The 27,378-nt window shown below is 45.3% G+C and overlaps 1 protein-coding gene and 1 long non-coding RNA gene across 3 annotated transcripts in view; one reads left to right on the top strand and one right to left on the bottom strand.

Annotated features, from left to right (window-relative positions):
- The window catches only part of Pdk1 (Phosphoinositide-dependent kinase 1), a 578,009-nt gene that overhangs the window by 364,466 nt on the left and 186,165 nt on the right, over positions 1-27,378 (top strand). For both annotated transcript variants that reach the window (XM_076429674.1, XM_076429675.1), the window contains one exon: positions 9,707-9,757. In XM_076429674.1, the coding sequence (XP_076285789.1) occupies positions 9,707-9,757 (51 nt within the window). The remainder of the gene's footprint in view (positions 1-9,706; positions 9,758-27,378) is intronic.
- LOC143211745 (uncharacterized) overlaps positions 1-27,378 on the bottom strand; it is a 163,118-nt gene that overhangs the window by 48,305 nt on the left and 87,435 nt on the right. The gene's annotated exons all lie outside the window — the stretch shown is intronic.

Here is a 27,378-nt window from a genome sequence, read left to right as displayed (position 1 = left end):
AATTTCTAGTTCTCAGAAATAAATGGAGCGACTACAATTTATTCCACGCTGAATTAACATGCACCCAGCGAAGTGATCTCGCTATCCTAGACCCTCTATCGCTAATATTGGATTGCAATGCGGATGTAGGGCGCAGATGTTGCCTGCTGTTGGACCTTGGTCCCGTTCCACCCTCTGCGATCGTCACCGTGACCATACTTCAGCCTTCGCAGTAATTCTTTCTTGCGTCGAACCGGAGCAATATCAAACGTCTGTAACATACGAATCAGGTCGGACCAGAGGATATCGCTGTGTTCGAGACACAGTTTCAGAGGATTGTCAAGGAATCAGGTCGCCCAAGTAGTTGCGGATTTCCTCCTCGCTAAATACGAGGATGCACGTTATCCTTGACTTAAAAAGAGGAAATCATCACAAACCTTGGATTCACTCGAACAGTTGATTTTCTTCATTTTTCTTTGATTTGCTCAGATATCCCCAAATAATAAAACAAGCATAATTTCGAAGAAACATCATCGCGCAGAGTGCAATGAACGTTTAAAACGATCCTGTAGAACTCGGACTACGCGAGAGCCGGGTCGCTTAACGAACTGTTTGTGCGTCGTTGGCCGATCAAAACACTTTAATCTCCCGTTTTACAGGTTTTGCGTTCGAGGGTCGAGCAAAGTGTGCCCGTTGATCGTCGAACAATAGACCTTATCGGCTCGATTCGCCACGTCACTTTCCGTGACGATCGTGACCGGTGATATCTCGCGGCGATAGCACGGTTTGTTGTTCTACTAGCTGATGCGTTATCGTTCGCGGGCCCCGAACCGTGGCCGGCCACAGCGAAATTAATTTCTCGAACAATTTCTCGCGATAATTGCTGCATTGGAATGTTAATACCACCCGGGCGGCCGTTCGATAATATTAACTTCGATTCGCGGATCCGTGTTCGAGTGCGAACCGAACCGAACCAAGCCAGCAATGCATTGCGATGCACTCGAAACAATGCAGTCGCACCCGATTGTAAACTTTGCTGAATCAACCCCGAAAACTTTCACTATCGCGCCGCAATCACGTGTTATCGATTAGGTAATGGAACTTTCGTTTGGTAAATGTAGTCGATCATTTAATGCTCGACTTTTATTTATTCGATCGAACTTCTGCGAGCAATGAAATTCAAAGATTTAAAGCATTCACATAAAAAAGATATAGGAGACTTGATACAAATTTTTCGATTACAAAGAATAAATAAAAGAAAGTCGAAGGGAACGACGCAAAAATCCATCACGCGTCACCTTGCTCTAATTCTCGGGAAGCTCGCCTGGAATTTGCAGTAACCTTTAGCGGAGTACTCGAGACAACACACTTCCGAACAATGACAAGGTGACTGAAAAAAAGCAATGAATATTGATATTCATCGCGAATACGAGCGCCACGCCATTGCGAAACAATTCCCGCACGATAATTCGCCGGCGAGCAAGGCGCTTTACAAGGAAAAGTGAAACTTTGTTGGAAAGAGACCGTTCGCCTTCGGTAAACGAATCATGAATTCCATCGTTATCTGTTCGACGAAATCTTCGATGCTCAATTTCACAGGTTATTTAAAGAACGACACCCGAGGAATATCGTGAGAGAAAGACGGAGAACGAGAGATAGAATCGAGGAAAGAATTTGGAAATATTTCTGTCCGCTCGCGGAATTGCAAATGCGTGAATTATACAAAACAAGCCGCTCGATAATTCGCCGCTTATTTATGGATGTAATTACGCGTCACTTTTTCCTATGCGATAATCGAGCATTAATTTACGATGATTTTCGAAAAAAAAACCGCCTGGTTGCCAGTCGGAACGGCTGTAAATTCACCGGGGCCGGAATTTGTAACGCTTCTGGGCTTCCTCGGCCCATTGTGGCCCGATCTTTTTGTTTCGGCAACAATGCCCGAATGACGCAACAATAACCGCGCATTTATCATCGGCATCTTGCTTTGGAATAATTACGTATTACATTAGCCACTGTGTGGACGCACAAAAAACGCTTCCAATTCAATTAAATCCCCAATTAAACGGGACGTAACCCTTCGCTCCTCCCAGCTATTCCAACTACAAAACTTACAGATATAAATACAACATTTCGTTCCAAAGAAATTCTGCATTAAACAAATCGCTTTATGCGAGACCTAATGTAAAAGACGAGGTCAGCTTTCGAGACTCTTAAATTTATTTTAAATGATCATCTTCCTTAAAAGATCGAAGCTTGTTTTTCATCGAAAAATCAAATCAATACTTTTATTTTTATACAGGCTTCCTCAATTTATCGACTCTTTTTAACAAGCCCGCCCAATTAAGATAAAATTCTTGGCCCACCAAAAGAGAACTGCTTAAATTACGTTATACACGATGTATAATGCATTTGTATAATTTATACAGCATACAATGATGTATAATACATTATTAAAACCTGGTACCTCTGTGTAACGACAATTTTTATTCGATTCCTGTTCTCTCCCGTTGCAATTACTTACGAAAATGTTTGTCTCGCATGAGATCCCTAACCATGATTTTTACGAACCGCTGCCTGTGTAATTCTGGTTCATTAGCAATCTGTTAAAAACAAACACTTTAATACGGAATATAAACACTTTGTCAGTTGTAAACACTTCATCTATCGCCACACGTCCAATTAAAAAGTAAAATTAATTAACCTTGGAGGGTTCGATGGTACTTTGAAACTCCGAGAGGAATTTCGAGGAGGAAACATTCCAACATTCTGAATCATAGCGGGGACGATTGAACAGGTGTAACACCTGAGATTTTATAATTCGGCTTTGACAAATCGACCAGTCATCGAGACTAAAGAAGGGGATATAGATTCGTGGGCGATTAGGCTCCTCTGTCGAGTGGTGACCGTTGAATGGCTGAGTTTCTAGTGATAATTGCGTTGTTACCACCGAAATGTGTCGTGTCAGCGTGGTCTACACAGTCTACAGTGTCTACACGATCGACGATCTTTACGGTGTCCGAAGAAGAGGGCGACTGTCGAAGCACACAGATCTAACGATTATTTCGAAACTATAAATCATCCGGCTACGAAACCGGTTCCCAATCGTCGATTCACTGACGACCACTGTTCCTCGGTATTTCCGATCAATGAGTTCCAGGATACCGTAAATCCCAGCTCCGCGGACAAATCGTCCTCGTTCCGGCCTGATCTCTCTCGCCCGGCTACTTCTGATGCAAATTAGGCAGTCATTTGCATCCTCTAATTAAACAACTCTGGAATCGGCGCGCTACTTTTGCTGGGGATTATTTCGCTCGATAGAAACCTGCGAGATACAGCAGCGGTTCTCGCAATTTTAAATAATCTATTCTTTATTAAGAACGATGTGGCAAAGTAAGGCCATAGATACGCGGATTCTAAGAAGCGAATCTGAAAAGCAATTCCGATTCGTGAAATTCGTTTCTCGGTTGCCAGAACGGGAGAAGATAAGTGTTTTTGCTTGTATACTGCGTAGGCATTCAGCTATTTATCAGTGAGAAATTTTCCATGAGCATAGTTGATTTGAATTTGCTTCTCTAAACGAGTACATACGTACAAGGTGTATAAAAAGTAATGGTGATTCGTCGTAGGGGTGAATCTACACCTCTGGATCGGTGGACATTTGTTAGAGAAACTTGCCGCAAAATTGTTTATTACTTTTTATACACCCTCTACAGTATGTACAAAGCAGATCGTACTAATAACTATTTCAGTGATGGCGTCCAGGCACTATTCGACCTTCACGCGGAAAGCGCTGGAACGAATTTTAACCGGGTAAGTCGAGGACTGACTGTACCATAATTGAAGCTTGTCGCTAGTTGGCCCATGAAAAAGTGGTAGATCCCGAAATTTGCGGGACAGCTAATTCAGCGTCGAGGTCCATGAAGCACGGGTCGATTCGCCAAAGTGAAACCAGGCGGGACACGTGCTCGCGAATTTTATTAATGGCTCGTGGAGGGAGCGTGGAGGGGACAGAGGGGGCAAAAAGCGAAGTTTCCTCGACGTCGACGTCGGCGTCGGTGGAAGGATAGCCCCGGTGAGCTCGAAATATTTTTCGGGACGGCGAGGCGGACGTTGGGTGTGCGCAACAGGTGCACAGCCCGTTCTCCTCGGCCGCCATTAAAGTGTTTACACGGGAGACAAGAACTTTGAACCGTCCGGTTTAATCTCTTAAGCGCTTCCCGGACACCGGGACACACCGGGACCGGGCCCGGAGGGGAGCACGCCAGAGAGTCCGGAGGAGGCCAATTGTCGGCGAATATTTATGAATTACGTCAGCCGTGGCTCGAACAATGTGCGCGACACGGCGAGTCGCGCCGCGGGTTACAACGACCCTGAGTTCACGACCTCGCCGAGGCTCCACGGTCTTTGGAAATTGTTTCGGGAACACGGGTTTGTTCGAGGCTATATAATATACTCAACTAGGGACTTCCATACGCATTTCAAAATTTTTTCTGATTCTTTAAAAGCCCAGAACAGTGAAGACAATTAATCGTGGACTGGGTACACGTTAAACTACTGGTGGAACATGGTGACATATTTACTGAATGCGCTAAAAACATATATTTTATGACGGGTTTAAGACTGCAGAATATATTTCCACCGAAAGAAGGAGACGTTATAAAAAATACAGTGGAGAACAAAACACACACAGAAACGGCTCGGCACGGAATGTGCTAAAACAAGTTGCCGACAAAAATTGACAGAACTATAAAGAATGAATGAATGATCTCTCAGCTTAAATATGGTGGTTGACCGCTATCCCGATCCCAGCATTTATGGCGTTATCGCCGGGAATAGACAGGCCCCAAATGAACCGCAGACTTATTAACCCATAACGATTTGTCGAAGTACCTCGTTACCGAGTGTCCAATAAAAAGAATTTCATTTGTATCCTCTACGTGATGGAGTGAGCGTTGATGGGAGGCTAAAAAATTATACATATAGTTAGGGGTCTGTTTAACGACACGCGTTCGTCTCCGTGGCGGCTTTTAATCGATCTGCCCTCCGCGAGAGTAATTGCCGAGAGGATTTACTCGCTTTTGACGGTTATGGGAGTCGAGGAGAGAGTACGCCGGAGAAAACGTTCTACGGTGATAAACCCGAAACATTTATCGCGGCGTAGATAGGACAGTCGTGTCGCAGGACGAAGATTGAAAAATATTTAAACGACAATCACGGCGCGAGATAACGATAATACCGAATGGCGGGCTATTCATACAGTTAAACATTTTTCAGGCTCGCAGCTATCGGCCAAATATTATAGTCACACAAAATGTCCGGGAAGTCAGCGTTTACATCGGTATCGACGGTCGAAAAATATTCCAAAAATATAACGTGAATGCGCTGAAGTGAAAGCCTGAGCTCGATATCGTCTCGAAATTGCCTGATGGAGTGAGTAAATTGATTGAATTAATGCAAATTTAGAAATTTATGTGAACACCGTATCTTACATGGTCCGTGTTTTTAGTTACTTCAGGTTAATTCGAGTCTGTATTAAATGCTATGAAATCATGTATAGAATATGTGAACCAGGGTTGAGTTCTCAGCGTTTGCAGAATGCTTAATGATTTTCATATTTGGTGATCTGTTATTTTTCCTAGCCACCTTGAATGTCTAATAAGAGGACCATCGAATAATCTGATCTGGTGGAAGACATTTTGAAATATTCTCCGGAGTGAGTAATGTACAATGCTGGGATACGATCCTGGAAGGGTTAAGCGCGTAAAAAAGGTGACTTATACTGATTCCGACCCGCTAAATCCTCCGGTGTAGCCCGCAGCACGATGTTTTTTCCCCGGAGCACGAAGAAGTCGATCGAGAACAGGCCGGTGCTTCGAGGGCTGGTTATCGATCACGCGACACGTGTCAGTCTAGACAGATTGACACGGTAACCTATCGGTTAGCCAATAATAGTGAAACCTTAGCGGGGGCCGCAGTCTGTAGCACACACCTCAGCTATGCTAAGTCTCGTGAGTCCCCGGCGATCGGTCAAGCCGACTCCGAATTTCCGGCAATAACAGGGAAGCCGTACGGCTACACAACACAACATTGGCTTGAGCGAGGTTGTGAAAAGAGGGACAACACCGGGTCCCCGTTTCGCTGTCGTGCATCATTTGACGAACGAGGACGGCGAAGTTGTCGTCGTTGGGGTGTGTGCTATTCGAGGGATCAGGGGATTGGTCGACGATCGCGAAACGCAATTTAAGGTGCACGAGTTGATCCGAGGGTTCCGTGATCGATGCGATTTCTTACTCTTTTGTCGACTCGTGCGACGAGGATTTAACCTCTTCGGGGTTTCTGGCGTGCACACGCACATTTAATTTCAATGTAAATGGTTCACAGGGAATTAATCATTTCTCGTAAGGGAAGGATTTCGAGATCGATCGAGTTATCGCAACACGGAGAATTTTCTACTCGAATATCTTAGCTTCTAATTGGTAGTGGATCGATGTGTCTAATCATGTTTTTCTCGTTGTTACGGTTCGGTTTCCGCGCATGCTTTGTAATTAGATGATGTGTGCGGATGACGTTCCAGTGAGAAATGTATGACCGATTGCGTGTCTTCGTTATGCAACGCGTTTAATCGCCTTTGGATTAAGCGCGTTGACAGAAAGGAAAATTTATCTGTTGAAGAGCTCCGTCGCTGTTGGAGTCATTCTTTAAGGATGTCAAGCTGGTCAGATTTTCATTATATTTCATTAAAAAAGACATCGAAAAATATCTGTGTATCTTGTTGTGTCATCGATCTTTTACCACTGTGTCAATTTGACGCCGAAGGACAGGTTCAGTTCGTGAAATGAGGGACGGATGAGAGTTAATAACTGCGTCTAGAGAGAGAGAGGGAGAGAGAGGGAGAGCGCGAGCGGCAGGCTTCGTCGAAATAAAGATCGAGGCCCATGGATCAGGATAATCGTATGAAGCCGTCTGGCTGCTCGGAGGCCGCCGTAGACGTGATGGATGAAAGGTGTTCCAGTTATGTGGATTCCGTTGCGCGGGATGATGAATGAACCGCAGCAGCCGGGGGCGGTCGAATTTGAACGTGCAGCCACGAGCAAAGAGAACGCGCCGGCCCGCCGAGACAACGACCGCAGTGATTTCCGCAGATGGCCAAACTAAGAGAGACAGAAGCTAGAGAGAAACGGAGAGAGAGAGTCTTCGGCCGCGTTTGCCAGAGCCGCGGCTTGCACTTCCCATTATTCGGATCGACGATCCTCGAATGCTCTATCCTTGACACGATCGCGTTTCCTTTGTCACGTTCCTCGCCCCCTCTTCTCCCAGAAATGAACGTTACAGGTTGCGCCTCATCCCCTACTTCATAAAAATGTGAGAAAAGCGATTTTTAACGAGGTTGCATTTTTAACGCGCTCGCTAGATGATTTTATCGACTGACGCTCGGGAAAGACGTTCTTGATTTTTTATTCAGCTTACTTTTACGGGATATCGTTGAATATATTCATTCACTCGTGCATTTATTGCCATGAAATTTATTGCCATCGAGTGCACTCTCTTGCGATTCTTCTAAAAAGGCGGTGGATCTGTATGCAAATAAAAATAGCTTCGCCAATACTTCCTAAAGAATTTATAATCGTCGTAATGAATTGCTTCACCGGTTCCCAATGAATTTCGAATGGTTGCGTTGCGAAAGCAGCACGGCACTCATGGCCCGCCGTAGTAGAACTTTCTTCCGGGACAAGTTCAGCAATTACATTGTTGAAGAAAACATTATTGAAGACCGGTGGAACCGAAGTAGACGTCGGCGCTCGGGATGTTTTCTTTCGCTTGTACCGGAGAGGTATTCGATAAGGTTGATTTATTGTTTCCATCGTTTCGCAGAAAGCTGGCCGGGCTCCTCGACGAAAATTAATCCGACTTCTCCCATCCGGCAGAACTCCGGTTGCAATTTATTAAGTTCTACTATTCGAATCGCGATTTCTGCTCGGCCCCGATTAAACAGCACATCTCTCGGTTGACTCGCCTGTTTCTTCCACCCACGTTACTACGCGCGACAAAAAAAAAAGAAGAAAAAACAGAATAAGAGGACGTTGTAACGATAGGATCTCCGCGCCGCCGTTTGTCAGCCGACAAATTGCAACAACAACGAAGAGGCACGCTTTCACCTCGCCCGCGTTTATAAATTACTATATAAACGCCTATTTTCTCCTTCGCGAGACGGAGAATCGAGCCAATGATCAGATAAATCCCCCGGCAACAATTAATTCCCGGCTGCAATCGGATCTACCGCAACATCGAACGATCGTTTCTCTCCGACGATTATTTGCATAAGAGAAACGGTCCGCGAAAGACAAAGCTCCGCTAGAAATTGGCGCGCATTGTATGTAGTACCAGCGATGCAACAATACGATCGCACTAACTTTTTAAAGGGTCCGTAAATTTATTTTTTATCGCGACGCATTCGATCTTAATTGGGAGATAAATGTATTCGCGGTGGAACGAATTTTATTTGGATCTTTGAGATGCGAAAGAGTGAAAGTGGCATCTATACAAATTATTAATTTCTTTCCTTTGATCGCAGAGCAGATTCCCAGCAGCAGACCCGAGTCTCCCAGACACCGTTGCTTCCTCAGTTTACGCGACTCGTCGAACAAGCAACTTTTTCCCGAGAAGCTATGTATATACTGATCCGCCTGACGAACAGCTAAACATCTCTCGCTGATGTGGAATCAATTTTTAGATGGACTTTCATTTTCGGCTCCTGCTTGTTGCGTCTCGAATCGAACGTCGATCTGACAAGAAAAAGTTCGGCGTTTCTGCGAAGCAATCGCCTGGCGAAAATGAACGGGGGAAAGTTCCTCCGAACGCGTTACAGACCCAATAAAGGGAGAAATAAATTGCGATATCGCGAAAAAACACAGACGCTTTCTAAATAGTATCTCGTTCTAAACACATTCTGCTAATTCATCGACAACTAATTCTTCCTTCTAAATCCATTTTCAGCCGTGAAAGTTGGCGACTCGAGCCAACTGTTTCTCGATGGTTAATCATAGAGGCTCCTGCGATTATTCATAGTCGGAGAGTTAATAGAAAATTGTAAATCAATAGCGTTTTCATGAAATTATCAACATTGTTGCGGTTAAGGAGGTATTTAAGGTGTTGGGTGTTCATTATTCCACTTCGGGTTGATACTTGTTGGGAAAACTGGATTGGACAACTGACATTTACATAAAATTTAAGTTCATTTGTTGTTGGACTGATCTTTCTGCACTTATGAAACACAAGGAAACGAATGGCGATGATGATCGACGTACTCGGCGAGTTGCGTAAAACTGGTGAAAAGTGTGGCGGTTGAATGAAATCCTAGACTTCCCCGAAACACCGTAAATTCGTTTATGGCAAGCAGAGCTTCGTCTTATTATCTGCCCACATGTCTGCACCGAAAATACATCCCCGTGGATTTGCGTCTCGGATTACTCTATGAACGCGCGCAGTGCGTCGTTTATTTCTGGGTTGCAATTATATCGAGGACGTAAAAGTGCATGCAGAAGTGCGGGAAATTATTTATTTCTCCGTGGTCTTTGCCAACTCCAAGAAAAATTAAAACACTTGGCCTAACCGATGCTTTTATTGTTCGTATAATTTTCGTGAGATCTGAATACACAAGAATGACAAAATTCTGTATCTGCTCGAGATCCGTGTTTCATTCCTGATTTCCTTTGTTCTATTTCAGGAGATCGATGCAGACAGTGAATCCGCCAGCGAACGCGATTGCCCCGTCACGGTAAGTAGCAAGATTATTCTATTAGATCCTGAACTAAATTTTTTTTTCAGCGCGATTTTAATGCGCGACGAGTTAGTGAACGTATTCGGTCGTTCGGAAAGTGATTCCGTTTTCTCAAGGAACGATAGTTCTAAAATTCGGCACACAAGCTAATATGTTCGGAGGGATGAGCATCGACCGAGGAGCAAAGCTCGACGCGAAATGGGAAAAGACGGAGGATGTTTCGAAACGAGGCGACGAACGGTCACGTTCACCCGAGACCGGGGCCATTCTTATTTACGCCGCCCCGACGGACGGCGTCGATCTTGAAAAACGCGGCTGCTACAAAAACGCGAAATGAGCGTACGTGCCGTGGAAGAGGACGAATCTCCCGCCGCGAGTAAAGGAATATCGTCTTTTCTCTCCTGGTCGCCAGACAACAACCTCGCCCCTGTTCCGACCACCTTCCTCTTCGATACTGCGACCCTGACGCGTCGCTCCCGCTAAATCTGCGAAGTTATTGCATTTTTATCGAGTTACCGAGCTGATGGCTGGCGTCTCGCTCGTTCCGCCGCACCGGAAGCGCGGGAAATTGCCCCAGCTGAAACGTGTCCAAGCGTTTGTTTCCTTATACCCTATTCTCGTTCGCCACACCCGGGAAAACTCGCTTCTGGTTGCGGTTCGCTTTAGCCTAATCGAAGAGCCGGTTGTAGTTTTGGTTCGGCAAAAATCATGGTACAATAGCTAGCACTCAAAGTGTTAACCGACCCTGCATCGAATACTTCATTTAAAAAAACCAGACATGCAGACTGTACTCTCTCCAAGCCACGCAGAGTCCCCAATTCCTTTAAAATCACATTGCTCCATCTTCACCGCGCGAAACCACTAAGCAACTCGCAAGAACTTCGATTCTTCGATATCCCGTGCATGAAGGGTTTCTCGCAAAGATCAATCCAGCAGACAGGCTAGGTCACGGCAAGGTCGCGCACGAGTACAGGAGACAAAAGACGATCTTGTACCTATTCAACGTCGACGCGCGAGGCGAATTCAATTTACCCGTGGGGTGGAGGGGGGACAAAAATGTTTCGGGAACGGGGGTTGGATACGACAAATAGCGTCCCCCCGTCGAAGAAAGCTCCCACCTCTTCCGATACAAGTGTCTGCGTCTCGCATAAAGACGCTCTCCTCCCCCCCACCCCCCTCTCCGTCTTCCATATAACCCCGTTGTTGCTTCATCCGACAAAAGGCATTGTTCTCGCGAAGCGGCGCAACCGAATAATTGCCTTATCGACGGCGGCGCAACTTTCCTGAATTGCGTGTACTTGTTGCACCGGCTCCTTGGGGACCGGCTCCCTTTACGCTGGATGCACAACCCCCCTCTCCCCACGCCACTTCACCGCGTCTGTTTTCGCGTCTGAGCTCGCGTTGAACTTCTCTTTCAAACGCGTGGAACCGCGCCGGGACACGGGGACAAGATATGTTTCTCGTATTTCAACCCCCCACGTCCCCCCAATTCGAGAAACGGGACAGACGCAGCCAGCCCTGAAGCTGCTGGGGCGGAAAACTGGAAAATGAGATTCGCATTTAATGTTAACCCTTAGCGCTCGAATGGCGACTCTGAGGCTCCACTAAAACTTATTCAAAATATTCTTTAGATTATTAAATATTGCGATATCTAATCAATTACTAAAGATTTAGGTACTGTACGAGGTATTTATACCAATTTCATATACATAAAATTTATGAGAAATTTTCAATTTTCGAAAGAAATGTTTAATTTTCGAGGGAAAATAGTTTCAAGTGCGAAGGGTTGAAGTTAGTCGTGTGATTTGTGGTAGACGTGAAAATGCATTTTCGCGAGGAGCTTCGGATAGTCGACTGCGAATGTCCCCTCTGTCGAAAATGATCGAAAAAATGAAGTTCCCTCTCGGTCTGGACTTTCAACGATCACTTCGCCCGTTGAAAAACGGATCTCGGAGACACGAGCAGGCATCGATCCAGAAACAATGACTCTTGAAAGCCCGCCTCCCATCGACGGCCGCGAACGAGCGAAAACAAACGGCGCCAATCAAAGGGACGCAGTTCTCTGCCAACAGGAAGCAAACACCGGCCCGCGAAAAGGGGTTTAATAAAAGCCGATTTGTCGCTCTTTTTATTCGGACAGGCGATGACGGGAGTCACGTCAGCGGACTGATTCGGAAACGACGATCGGCGGGGGTGGAACGCCGCTGATCAATCCCGAGGCCGCACAGTTTCCCGCGTTGTTCGTCGAATAACACCTTGTTCGAACCGAATATCCCATTTTCCAGTATCACCAATCTCCGTTGGACCGTCTGCCAAAACAAGCGAAATGTTTAATGTGATCGAATTCAATTATACCCTGTATCGAGCAATATAATAATTCATTGTCCACCGGTACGAAAAGAGGGATGCCTTCTCCGAAACAGCTATTCGGACACTCGGAGGACAGGGGAAACTTTTATGAACCCTTTATGGGTGAACCATGCCGTGTAAACGTCAGCAAGTTTATGATTGTAGGATTGAAAGTCGCCGCTCCTAGGATTGCATGGTTCAGGAAGTTTGAGTTTATGGGACGTCCGCGACGCACAATTTAAAATTAAATTTAACTTCCCGCCGCGAGTTATGGGTGTACACGGGCCGAGAGAACACGGGAAGAGGGGAGAGCACTGTTTGTCAAATAGCGATCACCTTAGAATTTATAGCGGTCAAACTGCCGCGCCGCTCGCGCCTCGGCCAGTTTGTTACCGTGCAAGCGCACGCGGGCGAGCGAGCTTCCCAGAAATTTTCGTGCCCTCGGAAACATAAATATTTATTGACGAGCGGGGTGCGCCTCGATTTTCATATTCCATTAAAACTCGAACGAAAACCTATTTTATATAACAACCGAACTTTCCTTCCACTGAAAACTACCGGCAAACACCGCTCTGGATACTGTTGTTTGTACAGGATTTTTCGATTTAGACCGGCTAATAAACGTCTTCGCCGTTTTCACTGCCGCGAAAATGATTTACGATGTTGCACGCGCTCAAAGCGACGTCCGTGGAAAACGCTGAACGTAAATCATGAGCAGATGTCATAAATAACAGCATCGAGCAGTTCTTGAATTATCGAGCGTCGTCATCCTTCGACCCTTTTTTTCCGTATCGAATCTGATGTTTAAACAATGCATGTGGTTTTCGCAAAGGGGTAGTTTCGTCTAGGGGGTAGCGAAATGCCAAAGAAAATCAATTGTCTTAAAGGTAAGGGGCGAAGGAGACACGAGGTAAGATGGAGCGACAGAAACAAATATCCTCGAGCAAATTTAGTCGCAGTATTAAGGAGCTCGAACGGTTTTGTGGGATGAGAGAGGGTTGGGAAGTAGGGGTTGGGGAGCAGCGAAATAGCGGGTAACGGGTACGAGTGTAAGTTATCTGCGACATGCAGGCGGCACGCGGTGCGTTTACTCGTGTAAATCGTCGGGTTTACCTCTTCCTCGGTTACTTCGTCTTCTTTCGCGGACGGCCACGGGGGACACAGGGTTGAATGAGGGTGCGGGAAAGGCAGGGGGCACGTGCAAACAAAGATACGTGACATAAGTGCAACGCCGTTGAAACCGTAATAACCACGGGACCACCCCGGGTATCCCTTTCGAGCACACCGTCTTTCGTGGAACGTGGCAGGAATCTTTGACTTGTTGCTTCTATCGTCCTTCGGAAAATCCTCCTCGCCGCGGAAACGACACCGTCCCGCCGATATTCTCTAATTGAATCCCGCTGTAACCGCCGTGGATCGTTCCACACCCCCCTGGGGGATGATGGATTCGAGTGGTTTCAGCCACTGTGGCTGTCTGACGCGATTTCGATTAGGGTAAGTCACGGAATTATGGCCCTCGGAAACGTCTTGGCTGGGTCCTAGACGCGTCAGGACATCGTTCATTTCGTGTCTTCGTACAAACCACAACTGCTTCGTTACAAGCTCATCCGAGGGCTCATTCAAGGAGCAAGTAAAGAGACACCCCGTTGTTTACTATTCGGATCCGTTGAAAATCTTGAAGAGAGAGGGCTCAGACGGTCTACATCGTGGAATTTCATTAATAAATCCAAAGTATCCCGGACGATTAATCACAGTCCAGGCGAGACCTCCCACGATCAAGCTCTCTCACCAGCTCTCGAGACTCGAGACCTATATCGTTTGGGTCGAGCGTTCTAAATATCCCGACACTTTCCTTTTCAGTCGGTGTTTACACAAGCCCGATAGCAGAACAAGGGGGGCTCGCGAGGAATTTCTCGCTGGCAATATCGCGGCACGGCTGGCAGGCTCATTAATTGGCCGAAATCGGCTCTAGCCAGGAGCGGCGCGCCGTTAAAGACGAAAAGTAGGTCGAGACTCGGCGCAGAAAGTTCCGTTAGCGGCCGTTACATAAAGATTTCTGCTTATTATCGCTATAAATAGACGTTAATGCGTCGGGATCGATGGGCAAGGAGAGAGGCGGCCTTGGCGGTGCGATCGACAACGATTTCCAAGGAGAGACATGATTCGCGCCCCCAGAAACGCTATATTCTGATCGATGGGGACTGGGATGCATCTGACAGAAATGTTAAAAGTCAATTTGACTTTTCGTGACATTTTTCTTAGGGGACACCTTGTCTTAGGTAGACGATTGAAATGAAAGAAATCGAATACAGAGTTCATGATAAAAACAAAGAGAGAAGCCATCACCAGTATATCGACCCTAGTACATCACGAGGTTCAGTTCGTTACAAGCTGACCAGGGGTTGCAGCACGAAACGCATACCAACATGGAATTCCCAAGACGTACCTCGTGACTCGTATATTTATTCCATCTGTTCGCAAACAATCCTTTGTTGAATCACCTGATTGGTTCGTTAGATCATTGACATATGTTTGTAAACTCTGCCGTCGGCGATACTTCTGCACCCATGTAGATTCTCTACAAAATATCCGCAAAGCGCGGCTACTCCGCGACTCTAGAAAGCAAGTATCCATTAAGAGAAGATGTTATAAACTTTGGTGAAACGAATTGTTCGACGAAATCTGCGCGAAAGACAGAAAGTCTAGAAGGTCCGAATTGATCGCGCAGTCTGGGGACGCGGCATTAGCATAATCCAATGACTCGAGAATACGTTCGTGATTTCCTCCGCGGCTGTTATACGGTTCGATCACGGAAACGGCTGATATTGTAGTGTACGGCAGCGCGTGGCATCCCGGGATGAATAATGAAAAATACAATATTGACAGTGCGCGCGTGCGCTTCGGCGAGCCGGCTCAATTATTCAGAGGCCCGGCTTCTCTCCGACAAATTTCTGATATATTATTTAATAAACACCGGCCAAGGACTTCGGAAACAATCGCGTAATCCTTCGAGCAAAAACCTGCTGAATTATTCATGGGAGCCGCGAGGCTCGTACATTTCGATTATACGAAATTCTACTTTGTCGTGTTTGAACGGCAGACTCAGAAATACGTCGCGATTCCAGCCGAGAGAGCCGACGGGCATTAGAAAACTCTTCTTGGAAACGGCGAGGCGAGCTTCGCAAACATGGCTTCTTCGCCGTTTTGACTCCGCGAAGTGAGGACGAACGTCATCTTGACCCTTTGCACGCTTCGAGATGCAAACGAATCGCCGCGCCGGCTTCCGTGTTGAACATGAAATGCAATGGGATCTAACGGACGCTGTGCAAAAGAACAACTTCAGAAGTCCGACTTCGTTAGAATTTACCTCTATTTTATTTTTTTTTACAAGAAGAAACCAACGGTCGGTTTAACTTGCCTTCGAATTTGTTCGTGGAAGTTTTCGCTAGAAGTGGTCAATTATTGGTACAGCAAATTATTTGACCAAGTAATACGCGAACAAATTTGCGAAGCACACAGGACAACCAGGTAATCCGTCGCCCGCCATTTTGGAGAACGGTCACGTGTACCGTGCTCACAGTAAAATGGCGGTGCACAGATGAGATCATCGGTGTTGCACGTGTTGGTTCTTTTTCTGTTCAAAGGTCCCCGCGAAAGAATCAATGTCATCGGGTCATGATCGCGAGGCGGTAATAGAACAGGAAACGCTCTTTTCGTTTCTGTATCGCAAAAACCTTCGTCTTTCTTTTCTTTTTTCTTCTCTCGAACGTGCACACAATCGGCCAGGAATCTCCGATGGAAATTGAAGCGACGCGTTGTCACCTCGTCAGAAAACGTCGGTGACGCGAACGCATAATTCGAGAAACGTTCCGCGTACGGTGCAATCTGTTCCTGGGAATTGCGCAATTCTCGGGCCAGTATTTCTGAGCGATACTGTTCCTGCGAAATACGAACCCCTTCCTGGTACACGATCATTTATTAACGTGTGCTTCTGTCCATCGATTCTCTATTAGTCCCCCTTTATGGCTTTTGGGATTCTTGTTGCTCGGCTCCTGAATTGTTTCTGAATTCATACATCGGCCAGAAATATGTGTAGTTGCAAGAACGATTATTCTATAAAATAATTCAACAATGTGTCTGTAACCCGTGCATTATTTCCTAATGAACACAGAAAATTTATGTTTATCACATGTTTAAACCAAATTGATTTTTAATCGAATCTCCGGTGAAACATAATCTTGGATCAGGTTCTTCCAGTAGAAGACGGAAGATATCGTTGAAACCGATCGCTTATTTACTTTCCATTAAATATTACTTTCTTTTTAGACGATTCCAACGAGCGCAAAAAAAGTTTCCCGCGATTTTCACCGGAGTGGATGAGACGGACGGAGGAGCTACCTAGTTTTCATCGCAGGAAATTGAGGGGCATAACAATCCTGGAGGAAATCGCAGAGACATCCGTTGTGGCCGAGTTTTACGAGGGCTATTAAGTTATGCAAACGGCCCGCGTTTGTCGTGCTCGGTCGATCCACTCTTTCTCGTATTATCGATGCCGGATAACGTAAATTTTCGTCGGGGCTGATTCCTGCCCCTTCTGTCTTCCATCCCCCTGCGTAATGTATTCCGACTCGTTTACCTTTTCGCTACTATTAACTGCGTTTTGACCAGGGACCGTCTTGCCGGCGCCGTGATCGCGACGTCTCCGATCTATCGATCCCAAACGCTTCATTGGTCTACTGCAGTACGTAAATTCTTAACGTACATAGTCTTGTAATGATTAATTTTCAAATAAATATTGCTTGCATATTGACCGAATATAAAAATTCAACACCTTATTAATAGATAAAGAAGTTGTCGTCTTTTTAGAGTGTCCGAATATTAATGGGAGTAATCAAAATCGGGAAAAGCTGACTCTTTCGGCCCGGGATTGAGAGGCTCTCGCAGGACAGACTTTAAACAGTGCAACGAATACCAGCCGAGTTTCCCAAGATTAATTATCGTATTCAGGACCGCATCTTGAACCTTCCACCGCTATATCGTCATTACTTGAAACTCCACCGTCGTCGTTGGGAGAAGGTTTGCTGCTCCGACCATGGCGCGATCAAAGTCAAGATTCCCGTACAAGTTTGCTTACTAACTCGTTTAACACATTATCCGCCGCAACGTTCGTTTATGAATGACGCTACTGTTTCTACCGTGGCGTCATTACACGTGGATACGCAAATTTTTCTGGAAAATCGTCATACCGTGTGTGCGATGCTATTTATGCGGCGCGCGCAAGCGATAATGACTTTGCTAACGTCATTTCACGGTTACGAAAGCCAAAACACAGCTGTTTTATGGTAATGATCGCTAGACTGTGAATTTTGTGCATTCTTCGTTTTTTAGACATCTGTATAGAAGAATCTCATCTTTATTCGAGGAAATGTATATGTAAATATTTCTACAATTATTATTGATTTATGCAACGTGAGAACGTAGAACATTTCGCAGGAGATAAAAATACCGAGGCTCGCGAATAAATAAAAGAAAAGCAGAGCTGCTCTTATTGATTCAGTTGAATTAGCCCTTCAGTCTAGACGATCTGTAGAAGATTTCGCAAAATACAAATGCTCAGGCTGGCGAATAAATAGAAGAAAAGCGGAGATTCACCTCTCTGTTGAAAACGATGGCAATAAAGGATCCGACGACGGCAGACGAGCAGATGTTAATCGAGGAAAATCGATTATAATTGCTTGCTCGTACCCCCCTATTTTTCTGCTCGCGCGATTCAACGGGACGTTATCGCGAAACACGATTGATTACGCGACCGCTTCCGGCCGGTGACTTCTCGCGCGAGTTTCCATCGAAGGGCGGAAGAACAAGGGCGGAAAAAGAGAGAGATAGTAATAGAACAGGGTTGAACAGAACGAAGGGCTATGGCGGGGGCTGGTTGGGGGTGATGGCTAAAGGAAAAGAGATGAGACGAGCCGGCTGGAATCCCGCGCCCCGTTGAGTAAACTCGATAACGTCGATTCCCTTAAGTGTAAAATTAAAATCACTCGGTGTGCCAATATTAGCACGCTCCGGATGGATCTTACGAGCGAAAAACTTATAATTCGAGGGAAACTGCGGGTACGCGGACCGATCCTGTTGCTCCTCGCCCCTCGCTCAACAAGTCCCTGCCTTCAGTGAAACCGATATTTGCCGATTTTAATAACGATCGCGGACCCTTCGCGCCCTTCGGAAACACTCTGACCCTTCGCTGTACCACGCAGGGACGAAAAACATTTTTTACGCTTCTAAAAAATGTTCAATTTGCAAACTTTTTTAAAGCACAATTTTTCTAAGGTACCGAATCGCTATTCCCACAAAGCATCTCCATCCAGGATAAGTCTACTTGCACAATTGGCAACATCCGAGCCGGCATCAATCTTTATAGCGAAGACATTAACTTAGAAGAGAGATCGCAACCGGACAGGCCAATCTGTTCAGGTGAACATCCGTCGAGCAATATCGTTTCCCGTAGAATCACTATAGAACCCGAGTGAAATGCACAACAGTGGTCGCGAGTTGACAGTCTTGTTAATTTTCCGTCCATAAATTTCCCGGTGCGAGGAATTCTCGGAGTTTCTGGCGATCGGTGCTCGATACGGTCAGCTGACCAAGAAGAATCGTTCGGACGAGGATTCGCCAGGGCAAAACATTCCTCTTCCTTTATCTGTTCCCTCCGCTCCCGTTCGGGTGACTCGTTATCAGCGACGGTGGCACGGTTTTCCCCGTCGGATCACGTCCAGGAACTTTTTTGCCGGGCTCCCTCCGCGACGGCAAACCTAAACCTGGGCCCATAAATTATTCCCCGAGGAAAAACAAGCGGCCCGAGACGCGTCCCCCTTTCCCATGGCGGGAATTTTGCTACAGGAAGCTTGGTCAAACTGTGGTTCTCTCCACGTGGCTTGGAAGGTCGGAAACATTCTATCCCCGCACTCCTCGATGGTCCAAACAGGCTATTTTATCGGATAAAAAAGCAGTCTAATAATTTCACCACGTGTAATCAACTTTTAACCCTTTGGACTCGAAGCAATTTTTCAACCCACATTATATCTATTCTATGTAATCTTTTTTACATTGTGAACATCCAATTGAACCCCCATACAACAATTGAGCTTTTTACAATATATAAAATACAGACGAGTTTAATAATACATAACAAAACCGTTTTGAATAATCGTATGACAATTTTGATGTCGTCCCTGTTCAGGTTGACTTACCAAAACCGAATGTTTTCGGTTTCTGGTCGCATTTTCTTTTTTCTCCCCGGATAGGAGCGCGCAATTCGACTGTGCGTGGACGGGGGTTGGTTCTCCTCGTCGACGACATGGCACCCCAGGGACAAAGTCAGGGTCTGTCTCTCGTCCAGTCCGGTAATTACACGAACGCGCTCTTGCCACCTCCTTTTTGAAGTTGGCACGCCCGCGGAATAAGTTTACCGGCTCGAAAGTCAGCTCTCGGACGCCTTCTTCGGCCCCGTCGCTGATTAACCCTCCTGAGATTAGCTTCCTGATGGAGCTGGAATTATTTTATCCCCGGCCGCCGACTGGGCTCCGTGGTCAACAGAGAAAGAAGAAGAGACAGGGAGAGTCCACGCTTCCATTATCCTTCGTTCACGTTCCAGCACCACTGGGAGGCTGGGGAATTTTTGTTTACGCCTGTGTGATCCTTTTCCATCCCTCGGCCACACCAGCTATATTGATTCCGACTCCTCTTCTTTTCACGGTATTAACGCGGCCCGAAGTCTTCTCTGATCCCTCGACGCAATCTCGATTGGACGTGTTTCGGAATCAGCCTCGGAACGTGATTATGTTCCCTTTAGAAATTATGGCGATGTTCAGGAGGGGGTTGGATGGCGTTTGCTGGAATGATAAACTTGTTGGGTAGTTGTTGCTCGAAGTAATGGATAAAACAGGATTTTATTGTTACGAATACGCACATATGTAATTATGAAAATGGTCTATGTCATATATTTCTTGTTTCGAGATATTTAAAGGATAGGATACTAATAATCATTTTTCACAATATCGTGAAAATTACATTGAATTGATTCAGTTTAAAATAATGTCATGTGAAACAACTGATTAACTCATTTTTCGCTATGACCAACATTTTTCAGTTTCCTCCAGCATGAATGAACGCCGATAGAGATTGTAGATCAACAATCGGCGGCATTTCAAGCTGAAAGATCGAACGATTGTTGCTCGGCGAGGTTCTAATGTAAAAATACGTTCCCGCCATTCATCGACATTGAGCATCGAGCGGATCGTTGGGAACGAGCGGCAAGGACGCTCCTCGAAGCGGAAACGGTCTTACGAAACGGAATTTCTTATGGTTCGTATGTAGTATTCTGTTACGCGATGCTGCGTAGTATACGCGCGTCTTGAATCGGAAACAATGATTTCCGCGGTTGAGGTAATCGCTTCAGTGAACGTGCACCGGCGGCCGTTCATGCCGATGAAATAAACATCGGCCGGGGACTGAACAGGCGCCTCCGCTTCATTTTTCTTCGTCCTTTTTCTGCGTGTTCTCGCGGCGCGCGACAACGCCGTCGTCGTCTGCGTTCTTTTTTTTTCGAACCAGCCGATCGCGGTTTTTGCGATCGCGATTGATCGGATGACTCGCGTGCCGTCAAACAGAGAGACAGAGGACGACGATTTCGCGGAATTCCCCCGAGGCAATGTCTTCCGCCGATTGTTTACGATGCCATTTAACCGGACAGGTTCAAATGAAGCGTGTCAACCCGCTCGCCGCGGCAACGGGTTATATTGAAATCGGCGAACGCGCGGGGGTACATAGCCGTCACTGTCCCGACAAGAGTCCACTGAAACCAAATTTCATCGCCGACGCCATTCAACGACAACAGTGTTTTGATCGACACCAATTTCCTCCAGCTCTATGTATATCGCAAAAGTGCGTACACAGGGGACGTTGTTCTTGGTTAATGATGGCGGTCGACGTCCACAAGCTCGATCGAACACCCGTGATTTCGATGCGCACCCGTTTCGGTTTCAATCCGTCTATTCTACCTTCGACAAGAGGCAGACGAATTCGTCGCTAGATCTCTACGCGTTTATAGCATTCGCAAAGATATGATATACAGTAAGGAGCATAACTGATTCCATACACTTTAAATCAGAACAACTTTTTTATGAATGGACCAAACGACTTTAATTTCTCTGCAAGGCTAGAAGAATTAGTTTAGTAAATGACGTCTAATAAATAAGTTTTGAAAAAATGCATTTGGTCGGAATTGTGAAAAACATTACTAAAAATTGATTTTTACTACTTTTTTAGCTGGCACAATAACGAAAATTTAAAATATGTGTTTTATCAACTGATATAAATTATATACGCTCTGAAAATTTCATTGGAATTGGTTAATTGGTTTGCGAATTATAAACGATCAAAATTGGTAAAACTTGCCACTTTATGGTACACTACAAATTACCAATTTCGATCGTTTATAATTCGCAAACCAATTAACTAGTTTCAATGAAATTTTCAGAACGTATATAATTTATACCAGTTGACAAAACACATTTTTCAAATTTTAGTTATTGTGCCAGCTAACAAAGTTGTAAAAATCAATTTTTACTATTATTTTTCACAATTCCGTCCAAATGCATTTTTTCAACTTATTTATTAGACGTCATTTACTAAACTAATTCTTCTAGCCTTGCAGAGAAATTGAAGTCGTTTGGTCCATTCATAGAAAAGTTGTTCTGATCTAAAGTGTGTGGAATCGTGATCAGTAGAGATTACTCTCTTATCAGCAGTCCGATCGAAAATGTTTTTATCAGATATAACACGGTTTCGAGAATGCCTTCGCGTGAGTGGTGCAAATTTTTTGTTAACTCTTTTTTTTCATGATTTTGCAAGGTCACCTTCAATTTTTTGCAAACACACCTATAGCTTTTTTTACTGTATTTACTGTACTGTTGTAGAGAGCAAGTTTATTATTGTACTCGCTTCTTGTTTTGTTTGAGGTCAAGCGCAATAGGGGTTGGTGAATATAAATAGCGCTTCGAATATTTATTTCTTCATTTATTCACCCGCCGGGGAGCATATACGTGGAGTGTAAAAGTATAAAAGAGTATAAAGTATAAAAAAGCACTCCCTTTTTATATTTTTACTATTACCTGCTAGTATAAATAATTGAGAAGAGCGTCTATTTTTCTCTGCTGTTCGTGTCTGTTTCACTGCGACGCGGCGCGGCAGTGAGAAAGATTAGCAACGCGAGTATATCATCGTCTAATTCTGGCCCGAAAATCTAGAAAAGGAAGCCTTGTGTCATCTACCAGGACTATTATCGTATTGATAACAATACACAGTGGTTCTCATACTTGTTTAAGAAGAGAGCTTCACTTTCTGTCGATATTGAGACTTACAGAAGAATATTCAACGATGTTCCAAACATCAAAATATATAATGATTCATTATTAACCACTTCGTTCCCCCGGACGTGTTATGACGTCGACATAATTATATCGCCCTATACCGTTCGTATAGGGTCACAGACGTGTTATGACGCGACGCAAGCGTTATTGCGTCGCGTGATAACACGTCTCTGATCTGTACAGAAAGTATCGGCGGCGCGTCATAACACGTCTGTGACCCCTATACGAACGGTATCGCGACATAACGCGTCAGTGAGAACCAAGTGGTTAATGAATATATTAGAATGAGTACACTTGTGGTTCTTGAAAAAGATTTTATAGCAGTTCTCGTGAGCTTCGAATTGATTCGTTTCCATTCCGTAGATTCCGAGTCGCTACGATTATGCTCAAGGAGCACGATGTTCTCAATCGCGTCTTTACAGTGCAATAATTATTGCGCAACGGGGCCCTCTTAGGGGAACTCCGCCGGTCGATACAGTGTCGCGGCTAATGCAAAGCAACGGGTAAATTAGATAATGTTTCCTAAACGGTAAAATAATAGAGCCGGACACGTAATGCCTCGCCCGGCATTACACTCGCATTCGTTTACGTGCTGCTTACACGAGCCCGCTAATGGATACGTTCGCGTTAACGTCACTGCTTACTTTGAATCCAGGTCTGGAACAAGTATTTACAGGAATGTCGCGGAAACTATGAACAGGGAACCGTGCAAGACGGGACTAGCAGCGTGCCCAGTCTCCCATTTTTGCGAAAAAAAAATGTAGAACTTTCGATACAATGAAGGTAGAGCAATCAAATATTGTTTAAGCTAATTTCATTGCAAATGATGGAGAAATAAAGAGACAAAATGAGTAATTCGTTTGGTTCTGGAAAGTATTGATTAAAGTTTACCTCTTTTCAGAAAGCTTCGATCTGTCCAATGTAACAAGCAGGACAGTTTGTACAAATTAGGGCTGAAAGGGGTTCATCGATAGGCGGGAAGGTAATATAACAAAAGGGCTTTGACGAGCACAGGCCGATAATCCGCGAGGAATATTATTAATCGCAAAAAGAGCGATACGCGCCGCGGCCGCCACGAAAATAAGAAATAATCGCGATGGAAAGCGGTTGCGGATCGGTGATATCGTTATCTAACCCTTCCAGTTCACAAATCTCGGGAAAAGCAGCCGCGTATGGCTCACTTCCTGAAGATAATGCACGCGCCCCCTGGCTGAAATAAGATCGATTATTTGCACGCGACACGGTACCAATGCTCGGCGTTTTCATCGCCTTTCAAGTCTCGATGCACACGGTCCCCCAATCCGAAAATCCTGGTTAAAATTCGAAAACGATAAAATCCTGGAATAATTTGTAAATAAACGAGGTTTCGAGGTTCGAACATTTCAACCGAGTTGTATCAGGACTCGTGTGTCAACCCCGAAAATGTCCACCGTTTACTCGAAAACCACCCCCTGTGCAGCTAATATCGAACACAGCCGAGGCCGAAACAATGTAGCACCCGGATCGACGTGTAGATAAGTGCAATCGCTGTCATAACTTTGTTTAATCGCGTCCAGCTTGTCCTGAAATTTTAATATCTTCCGTTTCCACCGCGCTGCGAGCCCGGCGACAATCAGGGACGATTTGACTTGGATATTAAGAGCAGAAAATTGTTTGGGGTTTCCAGAGTTGGCCCGAAGCTTTACGAGGCTGGAATGGAAATTAATGGGGTGCGGATTTTCGAGCATCTACGGCTTTAAATTATACTGTGTTGGCTGCTATATTGTACGACAGATGTGCACAACATCGGCATAGCTCTTCAAATATTCATAAAAGAATACGGTGTAGTCTAAAGGAAATTCTGTAAATGTTTCAAAATTACAACAAATTGCAAAAAAGACTTTTATTAAAGAATGATCTATTTCAATGTAAAAATTGCGAACTTGCGCGAATGATTCTAACATTCTGATTACTCGGTGTACGTCCCTGTCAATTGCCTGGTGCATCAAGGGGCATCGGACGCAGAAGTCGGGAAGAATATGGCGTCCCGCGTCGACGGGACAGGCACCGTTCAAATAATAATTAATCAATAGTTTCTAGATTAATACGAAATTAATAATCACGAGCAATTTCACGAGTGTCAATATTTGTGGGAATCGATCGCAGCGGTACGTCGCGCCGATGCGCAAGCAGGTCCGAGCTGCTTCCGAAATTATTTAATTGAGCGAATTTGTCGTGTCGCGCGTTCGCACAATAAATCGTCTGGTGCCGGAGAGAGATAGAGCGAAAGCGAAACAGAGATAGAGCGCTGGCTACACTGGCGTTGATTCTATATATTGCATATCATTAGAACGAGGTTTAATTAACTTCGCGAACCGTGGCGTGCAATAAATGACGCAAAAGAGCCTTGACACGCACCGCGTGTCATTCAGCCGGCCGCGTACTCGTTTCCATTAAGCGTTATGCGCAAAACGGTTGACCCCGTTTCTCGCCCGGCGCGGCGTGTGTACATTATCTTCCGGAAGTGAACCCCTCCGTGTTTCTCGAAATTCGCGAAAACCTCTGTGTTTCTCTCTATGAACCCTCACGGCCCCGTTTATTCGGTCATCCTTGTTTTTCATTTGTCCTTCCCGCGAAATCACGGTCCCGTTTCCATCCGCGCGCTGTTTACGCGAATAAATTGAACCCGACATGATACAACTACCTAAATCCTTATGGAATCGCCGAATAATTAATTTCTCCTCGTGTAACATCATTTCCTTTTTTCGAGGATCGACAAACAATACTTTGCGAACATCAGACAAATATTTCCCCACACCGTTAGCCCGTCGCCTGAATCGCCGTTGCAGGCGAGCAGCTCTTGTCCCGGGTGTTTTTAACAAAGTTCACCGCACGTAGAGTACGGGGACTGCGGCTGCGGCTGCAGTTGCGGCGTCGCTCGAGGAAGACGGGCAAAGTCGAAAACACGGCTCAGAGCCGGTCACGTATTCGTCCGCATTGATCGTCGCTCACGGGTAATCTTATTTCGCCCGTTGCGGCGCACACATCGTCGAGCCAGTTGCGCTTCTCTCGGAACAGAGAGAGGAAACGGGATTCTTCTCTCTTCCGGTTCCAGAGAAGGATGGGGAACCGGAAAAACGTCAATTGGAAGTGCCGAAGAGAGGAACGGAGCTGTCAAAGGGATGGCAGAGACTCGCGTGGACGACGGTGTTCCACGGACACGTGGCCGAAGACTGATTGAACGCGATCTTGCACCTCGGCGAAACTCTGTTTCGTGTTTTCGGCAGCGAACACACCAGCGACAATCGGCTGCCATCGGAATCCACGATTCCCGGCGAGAGAGTATACGTGTCTTCGGGGAAATGCTGACGGAGAGACGGTCCGAGTAATTGCCTCGACCCCCTACCTTACGCCCTACAACAACCGGCATTCGTTTCCTTCGCAGTTCTTGATTACTTGAAAAGTATTTCTGCGAATGTCTATTTGTATGATAAAGTCGTTTAGAATTGTGACCTTGACTATATATTTCAGTGTCATGAAAATCCGAGGGGAAATAATGTTTCGACAAGTTTACCAAAACGGTAAAGAAAATGTCTATTTTACAGATTTAATTTACGCAGATTTCCCCGAGCTGTATAATTCGCCCGATTAACAAACAAAGCTCGGAGTCGGTGACAGTATTTGCACCGAGCGTTAAGACAACAAAACACATGTAGTAACGCGTCCTTTGTTGTTTCTATTAGCGGGAGAGTACGGGAACGGAAAGACTGCATTGAAATCGTTCGCGCATTGAATCCTTCAATGTGATACTGATAACGAGCGGCTCGATAATGATTTTCTTTAGCGACGGTGCTTGAATAACGCGCGACGTTTGCTTGAATGCGATGAGAAGGGAGCAAGCATCGGCGGCAAAACGCTGCTCGATATACACCTTGCCCGTGTGTTGGAAAAACCGTGTTTTGTTCGCGGGTAGAAGTTCCATGAATACTTGTCTGGCGGTCAACGCGTTAATTTTTCCAGTCCCATTGTCGACGGGCCGCGAAGTTACGATATTTTCCAGCGAGTTGCCGCGGACAATACTTTTATTTCTCGCGCGCCGGAAGATGCCGCGACAGAGTAAGAGAAAAAAAAAGCAAGAAAGGACAGGGGAAAAAGAGAAACAGGAAAACGCGTCGGACGGACATTCCAGTCGGTTGGAACTACTCGTCACGGAGTTTTCATTCATCGCTATAAATATGAATGAACATCGGCGGGCGTTAAACGAGTCGACGATCTTTTTTCGGTTTACCGCGTCACGTCGACCCCCTATTTATAGTTCTGCGTGCATCGGTCGACGAACGACCGGACAAAATATACAGCCGAAGACGCCTCGGCATTGATCATTATGAATGTCTCCGCAAGTTTCAATGGACGGGCTCTTTATATTCGTTCCGCGATTTAAGCAGATTCGGGGAGATCAACCCTCGTGCAGAACTCCGAGGAGCTTGAAGAATTAACTATTAACACTTCACCTACCGAAAGCCTATTAATAGGATTTTCAATGTAATCGTGCTGTACTAAAAGAAAGCATAGAAATTTTCTTTTGCATTACAATCTTAAATGAAAGTATTATATAATATTATATCTGTTGTTGCCAGGAAAAACGCCGCATGTAACAATTCCAAAAAATTTCAGTTTATGCATTAATTGAGATTTATAGTATAGGATTTACGTCTTTATCAGAAAAAAAGTCATGAAAATAAATTCGAAAGGCTGGAAAACATAATGCAATTAAACCGATATCCTATGGCAAAGCATTAGTGACCAAAACTTTAAACGGCAATATCTCGAAAGTGAAATTATGTGACTTGCGGCGTTCTT

The sequence above is a fragment of the Lasioglossum baleicum genome, chromosome 9 (genome assembly GCF_051020765.1).
Source record: "Lasioglossum baleicum chromosome 9, iyLasBale1, whole genome shotgun sequence".
NCBI classification, from domain to species: Eukaryota; Metazoa; Arthropoda; class Insecta; order Hymenoptera; family Halictidae; genus Lasioglossum; species Lasioglossum baleicum.
This window is presented reverse-complemented; position numbering and strand designations above follow the sequence as displayed.